This window comes from Lissotriton helveticus, chromosome 5_1 (assembly GCF_964261635.1).
Source record: "Lissotriton helveticus chromosome 5_1, aLisHel1.1, whole genome shotgun sequence".
Classification (NCBI taxonomy): Eukaryota; Metazoa; Chordata; class Amphibia; order Caudata; family Salamandridae; genus Lissotriton; species Lissotriton helveticus.
This window is the reverse complement of record NC_136065.1, coordinates 825,120,695-825,137,037: the sequence shown is the minus strand read 5'-3', so window position 1 is coordinate 825,137,037 and position 16,343 is coordinate 825,120,695. Positions and strand designations below refer to the sequence as shown.

Genomic DNA, 16,343 nt, shown 5'->3' with positions numbered 1-16,343 from the left:
ACTCTTATGTTCAGCAATGTTTTTGTTTATTGCTAAATTGAATGAAGTTTTAAGAACCCTCAGTATGCACCAATGGATTTAGACTCTTAGAAAGTTGAGGGAGAGGATGGACGGATGTTGATTTGTTCAAGAACAAAGTTGCTCTGTTTTCTGAAAGACATATTATATTACAAAAAATGCATAAAATCATAAATTTCATGAAATCAAATTGGGCCAGTGGTAAGGGAAATAGAAGTTATAGAGTAATATAAAAAATAATAATAATGCACAACCCAACTTCAAAATATAATTATTTGTGAGTATGGTTCTGCGAGACTTCTAGACCAACAGCTCACTTAGCTGTCCTGAAAAAAAGAGCTGGTGCAATAACATACTCCCTGACTCGACCGAACCAGTCTCTGAGCAGCCCTTCCGCAGAACCCATTCTGAAGGTGATCAAAGCTACACTTCTCCCTGCCTTAAACTATGGACATCAGGCCTTCCCTTGCGCTTGCTCTGCTAGTCTTGACCACGCTCAAGTTTCCATCTATAAAAAAAATCTTTCACCTTCCGAAATTTATTCAGAGGGCAAGACTACGTCTGGAGCTGGGTCTACAAAGACAGTCCATCTATTGCGAGGCAGATAATTTGAAATATTTCATAAGGTCACTAAAAGCTGCAGACACCACCCTAAAATTCCTCCTAAAAGATATCTTTGCCAGCCCTGGAAATCCATGGAATCGTCAGATTACAAAGGCCATTAAATCGCTAGAGATTGACAACTCACTGCTAACTTCAGACACTATTCCATACTCCGTCTGGAAAAAAGTCATCAACAAGCAGGTGAAACTAATCTCCCATCGGACGGACCTCCAGGCTTTAAATACACCTACTGCCCTGCTTTCCCTGAATGCCTCATACCAGCCTGGGGTACCGCAATTCTATCTGCTAGAAAACCTGAATGCAGTGGCACGGAAGAATATAATGTTCGTGCGCCTTCTAGGCCTGTGCTCTTCTGCCTCTTACAGATGGGCTCCCTCAAAGGAGGGGGGGCCTGCAGACTGTGCACATACCACACCGAATCATGGCCGCATCTTCTGTGCTGTTGCCCTGCCATGGATGCCCCCAGAAGATCACTCCTAAAACCCTTAATTTTAAATTGGGGTGTCAGGTCATGCTGGGAGGCGACGGCATTGTGCTTTACCTTCGCAGACATTCAAGCGCTCGCTAGGATTGGAAAATTTGAGACTTCTGGTTAATCTCTTTTTACCCTCCCCGGACCCAGCGCTTCCTGTCCCTCCACCCCAAAAACTTATCACAGACTATTTTTGCCCTCTGGTTTAGCAACTCCTGTCTTAATTTTTTATTTTTGGGCGAAAGCACCAGTGTGATAACACTGGTAAAGATAAGACTGTTTTTATACGTATAGACCTTTTAAAACTGACAGTGTATCTTTCCAGTTTTGTTTGTTAAAGTGATAACTGTGCTAATGTCGATATTTTATAGCAATGGTTTTAATTAACTGCGCTAACCAAATAAACTTTCAAACTTTCACAAACATATGCCACAATTTTAAATTCTAAATTATGGCCCAGCAGCTATAGTGCACAAGCCCCGCAGTGCATTCCTTTTTAGGTCAAGCTGGGAAGCGCATGTGCTACTCTGCGAGCCATGCTGTATTGGAGTATGTTCTTGAAGTCCCACCCACTCTCTGCCAATTTTAGTCACTGGTTTGTGTCATTGTTCTTCCTAAATGCGGGCTTCGTATTTATTATTAGGCTTGTTAGTTCATCTTTAGCACTGCCTTGTCTTAATTTGTAACCTCATGAGTACTGGCCCTTCTACTTCGGTTGTTACACGGTATATCTTATTTACTCTGCAAGCACTATTTTCGTTAATGGTTTCTCCTACTGCAGGCACACCCTGCTTTCCTGCAACATTCAGCACGCCATGTGCTTTTACACTTGACAAACAAATGCTTTTTTTTGATATTGCGGCTGCGGACCTTTCTTAAAACGCGGCTCGCCTAAAGAAAGGGGCGTGGCCTCCAATAACGTGCAAGTGCAGCATGGGGCGCTTGTAAGGAATCCAGTAGGTCTTGCAGTTTCGAAACTTTGATCCATTGGTATTGTAAATGACAATGCCTTTTATTATTTCAGGTATTTCAAACACAAAAGGCATTGTCATTTACAATGCCAATATCTCTAAATCTTGCTATTGCGAGACCTATTGCATAGCAAATGCTTGTTTATAAATTGGCCTCACCATAGCCCCCTTCCAACTTTCTGGGAAAGCTCCTGAAGTTATATGTTGAAAGGTCGCATTTAAAAACCTTGCCCACCAATCTGTACTATTTTTTAATATAATTGCAGGTAGATTATCTGGCCCTGCTGCTTTAGTTAGCTTTAGGGATTGAATAGTTTCTTTTATTTTTTGAATGTAGAAGTGCAACCCTTGTGGTTCTGACTCCTCGTACCTTATTTCCAGGGTCTTTTCCCTTTTTGTACCATTGTACAGTTTACTCAAATGGCTACCACTGCCATGTGGTACCTCAACAATTTTGGCAGAGTGGGATCGTGGACCCTTTTACAAGAGGCCCTGCATCTCTGGACATAGCTGGAACAGCAGGGCATAGCCATGGTAGTCTAACAACTGGGCCTAAATACATCGTTTTTTACTCCCCATGCCATTCAAGTTTAAATCCAGCCAGGTGTGGCGCCGCGGCCAGGGCGACTGACTCCGGAATCTGGGGATCACGGTTCGATCCCCGGCACCGGCGGCAGATTAGCCCAGCACCATGTGACTCTGGGCAATAGCTTGCTTAATCTTCCCGACGGCCCCCAGCGCCTAGAGACCCTTACGGGTGATTGTGCGCTTTACAAATGTGGATTATTATTATGCTAATCAGTCTTGACCCTATTCCCGATAGGGTCAGTTCAGCCCGAACTGCCAGGCCAGGTTCTCCTTGTGTTTGCGGTGAACAATCTCAGCTGAAGCTGCCTAGCGGATTACAATTGGTGTTTCCATCCGGAGGTGGTGCATGGTCTTTCAGCTGTGGGGAGAGCCTTGGTTAGATTTGTTTGTCATTGCTGAGAACACGCAGGGTCGGCAGTTCTGTATGCTGAAGTTTCCAATGGGGCTCTCGCTCTGAAACGCTTTTAGTCTGGAGTGGTGCTTAGGCCTCCTGTAACCCTTTCCACCAATACCATCCCGGCCCAGACTTCTCAAGAAGATCAGGAATGACTGTGCCCAAGTAATCTCAGTGGCTCTAGACTGGGCTTGGAGAGTTTTTTTTATCCCGAGTCATGACTGACTGAAGAAGTATTTATAAAGCGCTCGAATGCCGCGGCGTCTTGGCGCTAGAGAGACTAAAGAGAGCGGTGAGAGCAGGTCTTAATGCGACGAAAAAAGCCATGTTTTCAGTGCCTTTCTAAAACATAGTTTAGACTATTGTGAGCGCAGTGTAGTGGGTAGAGAGTTCCATAGTCTGGAAGCTTGATAGGAAAAAGATCTGCCCCCCCATCGCATTCTTCTTATTTTAGGCTGGCATATTAGATCTAGATTGGCTGACCTCAGTGTACGCGATGGCACATATCGAGGAAGAAGTTTGGGGAGATCGTCTGGTCCCATACCGTGCAAGGATTTGTGGACCAGACAGAGGGCCTTAAACTGTATTCTACACCTGACTGGAAGCCAGTGAAGTTCCTTGATGGCTTTGGAAGTTGGGTGGCGATAGGGTAGGTTCAGCAGCACCCTAGCTGCGGCATTTTGAATTGCCTGTAGCTTGTTTAATTGTTTTTCTCCTGTGCCCAAGTAGAGTGAATTGCAATAATCCACTCGGGACATTACCAGGGCAGCCATTACGTTTTTTTTAACGTTGGAGGAATGTAGGGTAAAACTTTCCTAAGGACCTTGATGGTATGGAAGCAGGTGGAGGTTACCTGGTTAATCTGTGCCTTACAGGAAAGCTCTTTATCAACCAGGAAGCCAAGATTCCTAACCTTTTCTGCAGGGCTAGGACAGGCGCCAGCTTCCGGGGGCCACCAGAGGTTGTTCCAGATCGATGGTTTCTGACCAAACTCTATTATCTCAGTCTTGTCCGTATTTAATTTTAGAAAAGTTACGGCACATCCAGTTTTTTACACTAAGAAGACAGTTCTTAAAACGCTCTGCAGTGGCTTGGATAGACTGGGATACTGATACTACAATTTGAGTGTAGTCAGCGTACGACACTAATTGCAGGCTATGGGATTGAATTAAGGCAGCCAGTGGGGTAACATACAGGTTGAACAAAGTGGGTGATAGTGCCGAGCCCTGCGGGACCCCACCCGGGAGGGAAAATTCGTCAGAAGTAAAGCCTCCCCAGTGTATTTGTTGAGTGCGGGAGTCCAGGAAGGATGTTAATAGAGCTAAAGCAGCCCCCGTGAAACCAAGAGTTTTTAGTCTAACAGGATCGAGTGGTTCACGGTGTCAAATGCCGCTGTAAGGTCTAGTAAAATCAGGGCCGTTCTGCCACCCTCGTCCATTGTCCTTCGAATATTTTCGGTTGCCATGATTAAGGCAGACTCTGTTGAGTGGAAGGGGCGAAAGCCATGCTGAGAGGGGTCTAGGAGCTTGTTGCGGTCAACGTACCGCATCATTTCTTGGTTTATGGGTTTTTCCAAAATCTTGGCTGGCATAGGTAGACAGGAAATAGGCCGATAGTGCTTTAGTTCGGTAGGGTTCCGCAAATCCTTTTTAAGAATAGGTCGAATGCAGGCTTTCTTCCAGCTACTAGGGAAATCACCAGAGGTGATAATGTTGTTTAACAAGGGGGTCAGGACAGCTGCCACAGTCTGTGGCAACATGTGTATTATACGTGGTGGGCAGGGGTCTAATGGAGACCCTGACTTCATCTGTGTGATAAAATCTGCCACCTGTGACTCTTCTAATAGGGGGAAGCAGGAATAGCCGGAACCAGGCAGGGGGGCAGTATCATTATTTTCACCGAGTGTGATTGATGCAGATGAACTAAGGTCATCGTAAACTGCCTGGACCTTTTGTTGGAAGAAGGTCGCAATGTTTGTCACAAAATTCTGGTCGGGAGTGAAGACAGTATCACGAGGGCTTTTGGTCAGAAGGGTGACAGTTTTGAATAGTTCTCTAGCAGTGTTAGAAGCTGCCTTAATTTTATTTGTGAAATGGGCAGATTTGGCCTGAACTATTGCTATTTTATATTCCTGCAGGGCTTTAATGTATACTTTTTTACTTTGAGCACTGTAATCCAGACGCCATGACCGCTCAAGTCGTCGGCATTTTTGTTTTATGTGTTTTATTGTTTTTTTGTTTTTCTGTGGAATACCACGGCGCAGTTGCAAATCGTCTTCTGGCTTTTTTAGTTTCTACAGGAGCCAGCTGATCGACTGCCTGTTTAATCCACTTCTGATATTTGATCGCACCCAAGTTAGTGTTACCGGTTTCAAGAGCAGGGGGATCTATTGCAAGTGAGTCAGCCAGAAGGGCGGGTTCGAGCTTGCTCCAAGAACGTGTTTTTTCAGGGAGTGTAAGGCCTCGTCGGTGATTTGTTTGTCTGACCATAGGCATATTAAAGAAGATGGCACTATGGTCAGACCACGGAACTGCTTCAGTCGCGATAGCTTTAATATGGTCATTGTTAGTGAAGATGCCATCGAGGGTATGTCATGCGATGTGGGTGGAGTTTGAGACTAGCTGAGTCATGCCGAAGCTAAGAAGGTTGTCAATTAAAGTGGTCGAGTCCGAGTCATTGTTTGCTTCTAAATGGAAATTGAAATCGCCTAGGATGGTATATGTGGTGGTATTAGATGTAGATTCGAGAAAGGTGTGTAGTGCTCTAATAAACGGCGCTCTCAAACCGGGGGCACGGTACACAAGCAGACCTGTAAATATTAGGCAGTTGTTTTTAATTTTAAAGCTCATGGCTTCTGCTTCTAGACCATGTTCGGGTAGCGAGAACTTTTAAATGGGATTTATAGATAATCCCAATGCCACCACCCACTGCTCCTAGCCTGTTTAAAAATTCTACACGATACCCTTCAGGGACTGCATCGTTCCAGTCCGGTCCTGAGGCATCAGGTGCCCATGTTTCTGTTAAAAACATTAGATCAGCATCATGGTCTGTGATCAGGGCTGAGATTTCATGTTTGTGTTTGACCATGGATCTCGTATTCAACAATATGCACTTCAAAAATCTTTTCCGGCTCAGCGAGCAGTTTGGTTCACCCCTGTGGTTATTATTGATCAGCACAGGAGTGTTGTTGATAGGACATTTGCTCGTGATTGGGGGCATATTGTGCGGTTTATGGGATTGAAGGGGAGGGTTGTTAAGTATATGCAAGCCACAGGCGGCACAGCTAGATGACGGAGAGAGGTCTAGTGGATTTGCTCTATGCATAGATTTACAGGAGCCTTGGTTCAGCTCGAGGAGCTGTGTGCTTGAGTATTGAAGAGAGTGAGTTTTTCGAAAACTGCCATAATTTCCGGCGCTAGGCGTGGAACTGGTGCGGACGGGCGCAGACGGGCTTGCCTTTGGCGCGCCGCCCGCTTCGCCCGTCCGCTGCGCTCCCTGGAATGGGGGGACATTTTATAGTTGAGGTGAGGGAGGGGCCTAGCAACTGGACCGCTCGTAATTTTCACCCCTAAGATGGCGGGCGCCAAGCCAGTCACACCCCTGGCAGCGTTTAGTGAGCTGCGATGGGGATAAACTGTCTGAATCAAGTAAGCAGGAGTGCTCGAGAATGGTAAAAGATTCCTAGTTGTCAGGAAGTAATAACAAGCATTGGCATAGCCAATAGGTCTCGCAGTTGTTAGTTTGAGCCATTGGCATTGTAAATGGCACTGCCTTTTATTTGTGTTGGTTTTTAAAACGTAAATAAAAGGCATTGTCAATTACAATGCCAATAGGTTTAACTCTCGCAAATGCAAGACCTATTGCATTAGTAAGTTGTTGGATGCAAAGTTACCAGACAGAAACCGCCACAACATTTCCAACAAATAAATAATTACAGATCCTGGAGATGCTGTCAGACAGAGTACTTAAATTAAGGGTTCCAGGTGATAATACAATTTGGAGGCAGCACTTTAAACCATGCCCTGGCCATGACTTGGAAAAGAAATAACTAACATAATTTAGGTGGCGAATACAGATGTAATAAATAAATCTTCAGCATCATTTCAAATGTTTAAAAATGCAAACTATGTTTCTTGAAATAGGATTAGTACCCAGACCTACAAAGTGCACAGTCCGTAATCTAAAAACAAAGTGTTGATCTGCTAGTGTGCTGAGTTTATGACACTGCCCTGGTAACATTACATGTGAAGTTTAATGGTTACTGAAGGAGGGTGGAGTAGGAGAGGCAGCAATGAATCTCGGCAGGGAGCTCATTTATGGAAAGAAACAACCTAACAAAGTAAAGAGGCTCCGCTCGGCAGGCGGTCATGTGAGAAAATAGCTGTTGTGTGTGAAAAGCGTGGCACAGCAGAAAGTGTACAGAGGAGCAGGACAGCATACCAGGTCCGTTAAGTGGAGAAAGTGCACGGAGCAGAGATGCACACTGGCGAGAGAGCCATAAAAGCACAGATGAGAAGGAATGAGCAGCAGTAGGGAGGCAGCTGAAACAGCTCCGCATCGGGGTTGAATTATCGGCGATTAAGTCATTTCCCCCTCATTCTATACAAAAATGAGAAACATTGAGCAATACATCTTACAGGCTACAAATAAATGAAGTGCGCTAAACACAAAACATTTACTACAAAAAGAACCCGTAAATGTGGCCTGAAAATAAAGTGCCCGTTGCGTTTCAAAATCGGATTGTAGCTAAAAGAAAGCACTGCTTTGTTAACTTGCACAAGCACAGTGGCACACAATAATGGGTGCAGACTGTAAATAAACAGTGTGCTGAAATTTGGAGAGTGCTTCACGTTTGCAATTTACCTCGAGGCAAACGCTTTCGAGGAATACGAACCGCTGCAGTGGTGTGGCCAAGGTGCCCTCGGTCGGGGACATAAACGAGTGCACCATTAAAGACCCCAGCAGTGGGGTAGCAGGGGGGCAGCGAGGATCGGCATGCATGCATCTGACTAGCTCCCTGGAGTTAAAGTGCAGCAGCAGTAACCTGAAAAGTGAGGAGAGCGGCTACTTGCGCAGGCACACAAGAGGTTTTTCGTGCATCTGGGGCCTGGAGCGATGCTTGAGGAGCCGGCCCAAGTACTAGGAGATTGAAAAGATTTATCTGCGACTCCTCTAAGTAAAAATCAATAGCAGGTGAGCTGGAGAGAGATAATGAAAGAGAAAGGAAAGAGGGGAGGAGGAGAGAGAAATGACCAAACGAATCGGTCGGAAAGAGCGGGAGACAGCGAACTTGCGAGAGATGAGAGAGGGAGATGTCATAGAAGAAAGCGAGAATGAAGAGGAAAAGAGAGAACGAGTGTGACATAAGAGAACTACACAAAAGGAACTAAAGATGAAGGAGAATGGAAACGAAAGAGAGGGACGGGGCAGAAAGGTAGAGAGTAAGAAAGAACAGATAGAACTGAGAGACGGGAAGAGAGACCGGGCACGTGTGGGGAGGGGGGAGGGAGTAGAGAAAGACCAACGGAGATCAATTAAACAAGCAGAAACACGAGAGACGGCCTGCGGCCGTCAAAGTGAAGTGGACACGGCGGGAGGGGGCGGAGCGGGGAGAGCGGCATGTGGGTGTGAAGAAGCCGGGGCCTTTGAAGTGAAGCTAAGCTTCACTTCAAAAGGTGTCGGAGGAATGCGGCTGAGGGAACAGACGGCGATTGCGGCTGAGGGAACTGATGTGCACGCGCTTTTAAGCTCAATGCACATGCGCATTGAGCTTAAAAGTCACGGGCACTGCAAGTTATCGCCACGATTCCTTGCTTGTTATTTAAAGAGTGGTTAAGCCGCAATAGTCTCGCAAGCTCGATGCGCATGCGCATCGACAGGCGAGACCTTAAAAGACACAGGGTGTCAAAAACGATATTAGGTGCAGTGCAATATTTTAAAAATCGGCGATTTCTTACATTCACATCAGTCAAGAACACCAGTCCCGGCTTTTCGCCTCAGGACCAACAACACACAGCGCTCGTAGAGTTATTGATCATGGCCATCTGGCCTCTGATCAGGCTGCCTCTTTGGGAGGATCTTCTGTCGCAGCAGAAAGGGAGGGTTCTTCACCTGAACCCTTTCAATGCTCCGCCTTCTTGCCTTGATATTGAGTGGCGACAGTTGACCACTTTCAACCTTTCTCCTGAAGTTTGCAATGTTATCTTGGCAGCCTGGCATACCTCCACCAAAATGGTAAACGCCTGCTGCTAGGGCAGGTTTGTGGCATGGTGTATAGAAAAACAGGTTGACCCCTCCCCTGCTCCTCTTTCTCAGGTGCTTCTGTTAATTCTTTCCCTTGCCCAGGTGGTCTCTGCTCTGGGCACCTTAAAGGACTATTTTTCTGCTTTATCAGCCCTTCTGCAGTTTCCTGACCAGCCATTCCTCTTCATTTTCATTCCTGTATATAGGTTCTTTAAAGGTTTGCAATATAAGTTTGCTGCTTGACCCTTCCTCATACCTCAGTGGTACCTTCATCTGGCCCTGACGTTCCTGATGCGTGCTCCAATTGGGCCCTTGCACAAATGTCCTCTTAAGCTCCATAACATCTAGACATCCTTCCTGGTGGCAAATATATCTGCGTCAGTGAGCTTCAGGCTTTGTCATCCAAGCCTCCCTACTTTAACATCTCCAGAGACCCGCTAGTTTTGCAAACTAGGGCTTCCTTTCTGCTGATGTTGTGTAGTTTACACTTTCCAGTAGGAACTACACGCTTGATGGGTGAAATAAACGTTGGGATGGTGCCAGTCTGATTCCGAGAACCCCCTGAGGATATGTTGTCCAATAGACCAGCTAGGTCACAGTGCCACTATAAGCACCCCTAAACCTAGAAATTCAGCGAAAAGTTTTGTCAACCACAGAGCATGACAACCCTTATTCCCCCCCCTCCCCAAAAAAAAAGAATCATGGTAGCCGATCTAGAACCCTTTAGCTGTCACTCATGCTCTTTCTTTTAGGAATCTACAAAGAATACACAGAGGGGTGTATTTTTATGTTAATTGAACCATTGTGATTTTATAAAATATACGCGTTGAAATGATCAGTAGACCAAAGCAAGTGAAAGTGAACAGAATGAGCAGTTTGACCATTTTACAAAACTATAAATGTTCGTGTGTATGTTCGTTCATGTGTATGTTCGTTCGTGTGTATGTGTGTATTTGGGGGTCTTTTGGCAGACCACCAAAGGTGTCAGGGTCACCCTATAGTTCACTGGGGTCCGGAATACAAACTGAGACCAACGCTGGAGCCAGAGAGAAAGGATATTTATTACAATCTCATGAGATGGAGAGGTGCCTCAACAGCAGACACCCATTGCTGTCTGGGGAGGCAGTCTGCTAAAATGGTCTTACTTCACTTGTTATATACTCTTTGTACTGCCCCAGGCATGTAAGGGAGTTGTACCAATAACACTTTATTACATTCCTAAACAAATGGAAAATCTGGAGGGTCAAAAGGTGAGTAGCCTTTGGGGTTTTAGCAGGATATGGGCAAAACATTATAATTATAGTTCACAGATGGTACTGCATGGCATAGCATAATTACATGTCAAACAAAGGTTAATCTCATAAGCACAGGTAGTGGTGAGGACCCCGCAGGGTGTAGGCGAAAGGCATGTTTATTACACTTGAGTCCATAAATATTTGTCGTTTGGACTACTGCAGGGCAAAGGGTGAGAGGTATGATAACACAGCAAACAGGGAAGCCTGATTAGGCCTGTTGAAGGACGCCTGCAGGGCTTGGTGTGTGCAGGGTGAGGACGATATACATCTGAGAAACTCCATGTCCGACTGGTTGAGCATGGGCTGGTTAGTTAGTGGCAGGCCAAAGCATGAACAGAGTGTCCATGTAGGAATGCAACAGGTCAAAAGGTGGAGCTCCAGCGTGTTCGTGACACAGAAAGTCAGTCATGAAGGTTAAAGCACAACATGGTGGAGTTAAGCACACAATGGTGGATTGCATGGCAAGATAGCAGACCCACTTTTCCACAGTCCCTCCTTTTGCCATTAGCGAAACCATTTTCATTCAATTACAATGTTCATCAATAGCTGTCTCACGTTCAGTCATTATCTTGTCGTTTTTGACGTGGGCATTCACGGGGACTGTTTTGATAGCATTTGCACATAGTGGGGGCCCACAATGAAGGCGAGGATAGCAGAAGAAGATCAGTGCAAGAGGTACTAGGATAATCATTAGGACCTTCCATCCCCATGTCAGTAGAAGTTGCCATATCCAAGAACCAAGAGACCATGAGCCTTTATCTTGATGGAGGTCGGAGGCTATTCGATGGAGTGTGGAAATAGCCTCGTAGACAGATGATGAATGATCCGGTACATACACGCAACAGCTGGCGCCAATGATGCGACATGCTCCTCCGCGGTCAGCTAGGATGACATCAAGCACCATGCGGTTCTGAAGAGTGAGAAGGCGTACCACTTGGAGCTGCGCAGTGTTGTTGGCCAGAATACCAGCTGTGATGTTGACGGTGGCTTCCATGACTCTGGTGAGGTGACGAATGGCTTCACTGTTTGCCATTGGTCCCCAGAAAGGAAGGATGCCCTTCATGGCATCCAGAATTTGTTGAGAGGTTGTGTTTTTGTTCGGCCACATTGTCGCTGCGGCGGGTGCGATGATGAAGAGGAGGAGCAATGTAGACCGGGTGAAGGAGGAAAGCTATGTAACATGTGCCTCCCCAGTTCTCGTGAAGCCAAGTGTACGCCTTTGTTGCGCACACAAAGTAGGTGTTTGGGGAGGCAACCAGGGGCGGTGGAGATGTCATTTTCATGGCACAAGAGCTCTCCCCAACGGACTCCGTTCCCAAGCCTCTGATACACATTAGTCCAGAAATGCGAACAACAGCTAGCGGTGGGGTCCGCTTGGCGAGTGTCCTTGTTTTGAAGCTGGAGAAGCGTGTTCTACTGGTAGTCAAATGCCACCATTTCCTCCTTCTCGTCCTTAGACATGCTTGTAGAACTGTTCTTTGGGCAAACAGCATTGACTGTCTTTTTCTGCCAGAACTCATCTTGCAATTGTTGGAGAGTGATGTCGGCAAGGCCGCTGGACCGATGGGCGCCCATGATGAGCGACATCCAGGCAGCACAAGAGGCATGTATAGAGTAAGAGTAAGGTAGGAAGGGTATGTTATTCTCCATGGAGTGAGGCAGGAGACTAAAGACCCAACAGTTCGTTTAATTCAAGACCTTATTGTGTTGATTCAATATTTGGATGAAGGTGAGCCCTAAGCGTCGCCGGTAGCTGGTGGTTTCTTCTCCTGGCTAGGGTTCTCAGTACCCCGCTACCCTGGAACACCAATCCATCCTTCCAGATAATACTACCTCCCTGCAACTTTTTGCTCACCTCCCCTGCCCGGTCGCTGGAGCCCCAGAGGCCGTGCGTGGGCGGAGATTGCATCTTTCTTTAGTTGGCACGGTGTTAACTTTGAACAATTCCAGTTCTGGTTCTGGGAGACCACACACAGGGGGGTCGCACGTCAACTTCCTTGTAGGTGGACAAGGTGGGATTGGTTTGAGTGATGCTGGTTACCCTCCGGCAGTGAACGGCATGGATCCAGGATTTCTTGCCTTCCACTTGCAGGGCCGTTCTGGTGGTCCGCAGGGCTAGGAGGGGTCCTTTCCACCGGGGTTCCAGTGTCTTTTTGCGTGCAACATTCTTCACCAGCACATAATCCCCGGGCAGGATGGCGTGTCCCGCCCAGTGGATCGATCAGGCAATGCGTCTTGGACCTGCTGATGAATGGAAGACAAAGTGCGTGTAAGTACGGACGAATAAGCACTCAATAATTCACAAGGGGAATCAGACAGTGTGGTAGCGGGAGGTGCGCCCCAGATGTTCATTGGGCATCCAAAGACCACCTCATATGGAGTCAATATGGTGCAGGAATGCGGGACAGATCTTATTGATAGAAGGGCCAGTGGTAGCGCATCTGGCCATTTTAGCCCTATAGTTTCTACTATTTTGGCTAGTGTGGATTTGATCGTGGCATTGTATCTTTCCACTAGGCCTGCTGAGTGGGGGTGGAAGACTGCATGACATTTTTGTTGAACCCCTAATCCTGCTAGTATATGCTAGACTATTTCTCCCATGAAGTGACTCCCACTGTCACTCCATAGGACCCGGCAAAGGCCGTAGCGGGGTAAGAATTCCTTCAGCAATATCTTGGCGGTGGGTAGGGCAGTGTTGTCTCTGACCGGGTAAGCCTCCACCCATTTGCTAAATGCGCAAACAACCACTAAAACATATTTAAGGTTGTTGCATCGTTCCATTTGGATATAATCCATCTGGAGGACTTCAATAGGTGATGTAGGGATGGCATATCCTGCTCGTGGTACTCTAGTCCCTTTACCTACATTGTAGTGGAGACAAACCCAACACTGTTGGACCAGCCTGGAGGCAGTAGACTGGAGTTGGTTGTTATCCCACACTTCCTGTAATATTTTAGTCATGGTGTCAACATTGGTGTGTGCTGGCAAATGAGTCCTGTTCAACAATGGGAGGAGATAAGCATTTGATAATTTCCAAAGTTTTGCATCTTTGGATCACCAACCATTTTCTTCATCAAGCATGCCCTCCTTCTCCCAATTTTGAAGTTCTTCAGAGGTGGCACTGGACTGTATGTCCCTGATCTGTTGTCTAACATCATGCCATTTCTCTGCTTGGGATTTTACAATGTATATAGGGGTATGTATTCTTTCCTGTGCAGTAGCCCGGGCTGTCTCATCAGCAAAAGCATTTCCTAACCCTATTTCGTCTGTGACCTTGTGTGCGTTGCATTTAACAATAGCTAATGTTCTGGGTAGTGTCAAGGCTTGGAGCAATGCAGTGACTAAGTCACCATGCTGAATGGGCGTACCATGTGATGTTAAGAACCCTCTTTCCTTCCAAAGGGTACCAAAACTGTGGGCTACCCCGAAGGCGTACTGGCTGTCGGAATAAATGGTGACAGCGAGATCCTGGCTAAGGATACAAGCGCGGGTGAGAGCTAGAAGTTCTGCGGCCTGGGCCGATTTCTGAGGTATGCGTGCACTCACAACAATGGTGTTGGTAGTGGTGATGGCATAGGCAGCAGATGTGGTACCGTTGGATAGTTTAATACAAGACCCGTCCACCCACAATTGCTCATCCTGTTCTATGAGAGAGGTGTCTTTTAAGTATACCCGTCCCTTAGTCTGTTCTTCTGTTCGAAAAAGGCAGTCATGTGGTATGTCTGGGATGTCAGAATCAGGTGTTGGCAGGAGTGTGGCAGGGTTCAGGGTCGCGCATCTCTTTAGCCGCGATATGGGGTGCTAACAGCGTAAGTTTGTGTCCTGTTAGTCGTGCACTAGTGAGGTGTTGTGTCTTTGTCTGATTCAATAATATGTCGACTGCGTGTGGAACTAATACCGTCAATCTAGATTCCAACACAATCCCTTCACTTTGTCGGATAGAGACGGCCGCTGCTGCAACTGCTCTAAGGCAGGTGGGGATGTCTGGCCACAGGGTCTAGGGGGGGCTGAAAAGTAAGCACATGGGCGTTGTTTGGTGCCGTGAATAAGGGTCAGGACTGAAAGAGCACACCCTGAGCGCTCAGAGTAGTCAGGTGTGCCCAATACTGGTGCAGAGCAAAGAGCGTGGCGTAAGTCTTGAAAGGCTTGGTCGTGTTCATGTGTTCAAGGAAGAGGTGTGGGTGTATCTTTCGTAAGCAAAGCAAGGAGTGGCTTAACTATGAGGGAAAAATTTGGTATCCATTGGCGACAAAAGGAAGTGAGTCCAATTAGCGCACGAACATCTCTTTGGGTGGTGGGAGAGGAAAGGTGTAGTATTGTTTGGATGCGGTCAGGTGTGAGAGTACACTAACTACACTAACTACACTAACTACTGTTTCTTACAGATATAGCGTTACCGAAGGTAAGTAACTTGTGCCTCTGTCTCACATAGTATTTCAGCAACTTGCATGGGGTTGGCACCACTTAAATTTCATTACAGTGGTTATAAATGAGGCTACATTTTAGTAAATTGTAAAGTAATGTTGCAAAGTATTTTGAACTCAATCTCTGTTTAAACTTTATAAATGTTTGTTTTTAAAATTCATAATCCATATAAAATAATTTCTACGGCTAAAGCATGGAAATATGGATTATTTTGAATTTTAACCTGAAGGAACCCTATTATTGAAATTTAGCATTGATATTTATCCATGCAAGGTAATTGGAACTTGATTTTGAAACTAATTATTATTGATGCGTTGCAGAACATATGGAACTATCTGATGATCCGTATGGCCTTCCCGAGGAGCTAAAGAAGGCGAAACCTGGAGAGAAGTCTAAAGAAGGTGCTAGGAAGATTTTCAATGCACCTAAGCGAGTGAGTATTTGTAGTTGTCATGGTCCGCTTTTGAAATTCTTTCATGATTGTTGTTTTCCAAAATGCGATTTTCAAGCATTTTTTTAAAATATAAACTATTGTAGCTTCCACAAATAATTGCGTTGTTACAGACAAAATTATTAGATTGATGCAGAAAAAGAACTCCGATTCTCCCTGGCAGTAACATTTTGTAATGTGCAGTGTTCTACATTGAAGTATAACCTCAATGTTTAACTCAAAATTTAGTCATGTTTTTGAATGTTTACACCTTGTGTGGGTATAAGTTGTAAAGGTTTAAAGGCCTCCAATTTTGTTTTCTATAAGCTCTTGATTGGCATAGAAAGGTGACATTTTGAATGTATAGGTTGTGGGTTGTGGGAGAAGTGATAATAAACCAGGCTTGATAGTAAATTAAGTGGGAAATCCGCATTTCAAGAAGCTGTCCAAAAACGGAGAATGCCAAAATCTGAAAGTTTGTATCTGCTACTTAGTGCAATTTGCAGGCATACTACTACTTACACTTATAATGAGACTGTAGCAGGGTTTCTGTTCTCCCACAGAACTGTGCACAGAGGATTGGAACCTCAGCGAATTAGGGTGACCCAAAACTCACCTTAGTACCCAACAAACCCCTTACCGAGCTAGCTACAGTGTCTCATTGGTCATAACAAACTCCCAATGTTTAGACAAACCAGAACATGAGCTTACAATACCTCCGGTTACGTGGAACACATGAGCACTATTTCGTTATACAATCATTACAAACCAGAACATGGAGTAAATAAGAACACGTGAGCATTTGAAATGTTTATTTACTAATGCCGTCTTCTCAGGCGCAGTATCTTAGATAATACAAGTAAACATATTATCAGAAGCAAAG

The 16,343-nt window shown here is 45.7% G+C and overlaps 1 protein-coding gene across 2 annotated transcripts in view; it reads left to right on the top strand.

Moving 5' to 3' along the window:
- Positions 1-16,343, top strand: part of WAPL (WAPL cohesin release factor) — a 1,132,828-nt gene that overhangs the window by 302,535 nt on the left and 813,950 nt on the right. For both annotated transcript variants that reach the window (XM_078643290.1, XM_078643291.1), the window contains exon 4: positions 15,351-15,463. In XM_078643290.1, coding sequence (XP_078499416.1) covers positions 15,351-15,463 — 113 coding nt within the window. The remainder of the gene's footprint in view (positions 1-15,350; positions 15,464-16,343) is intronic.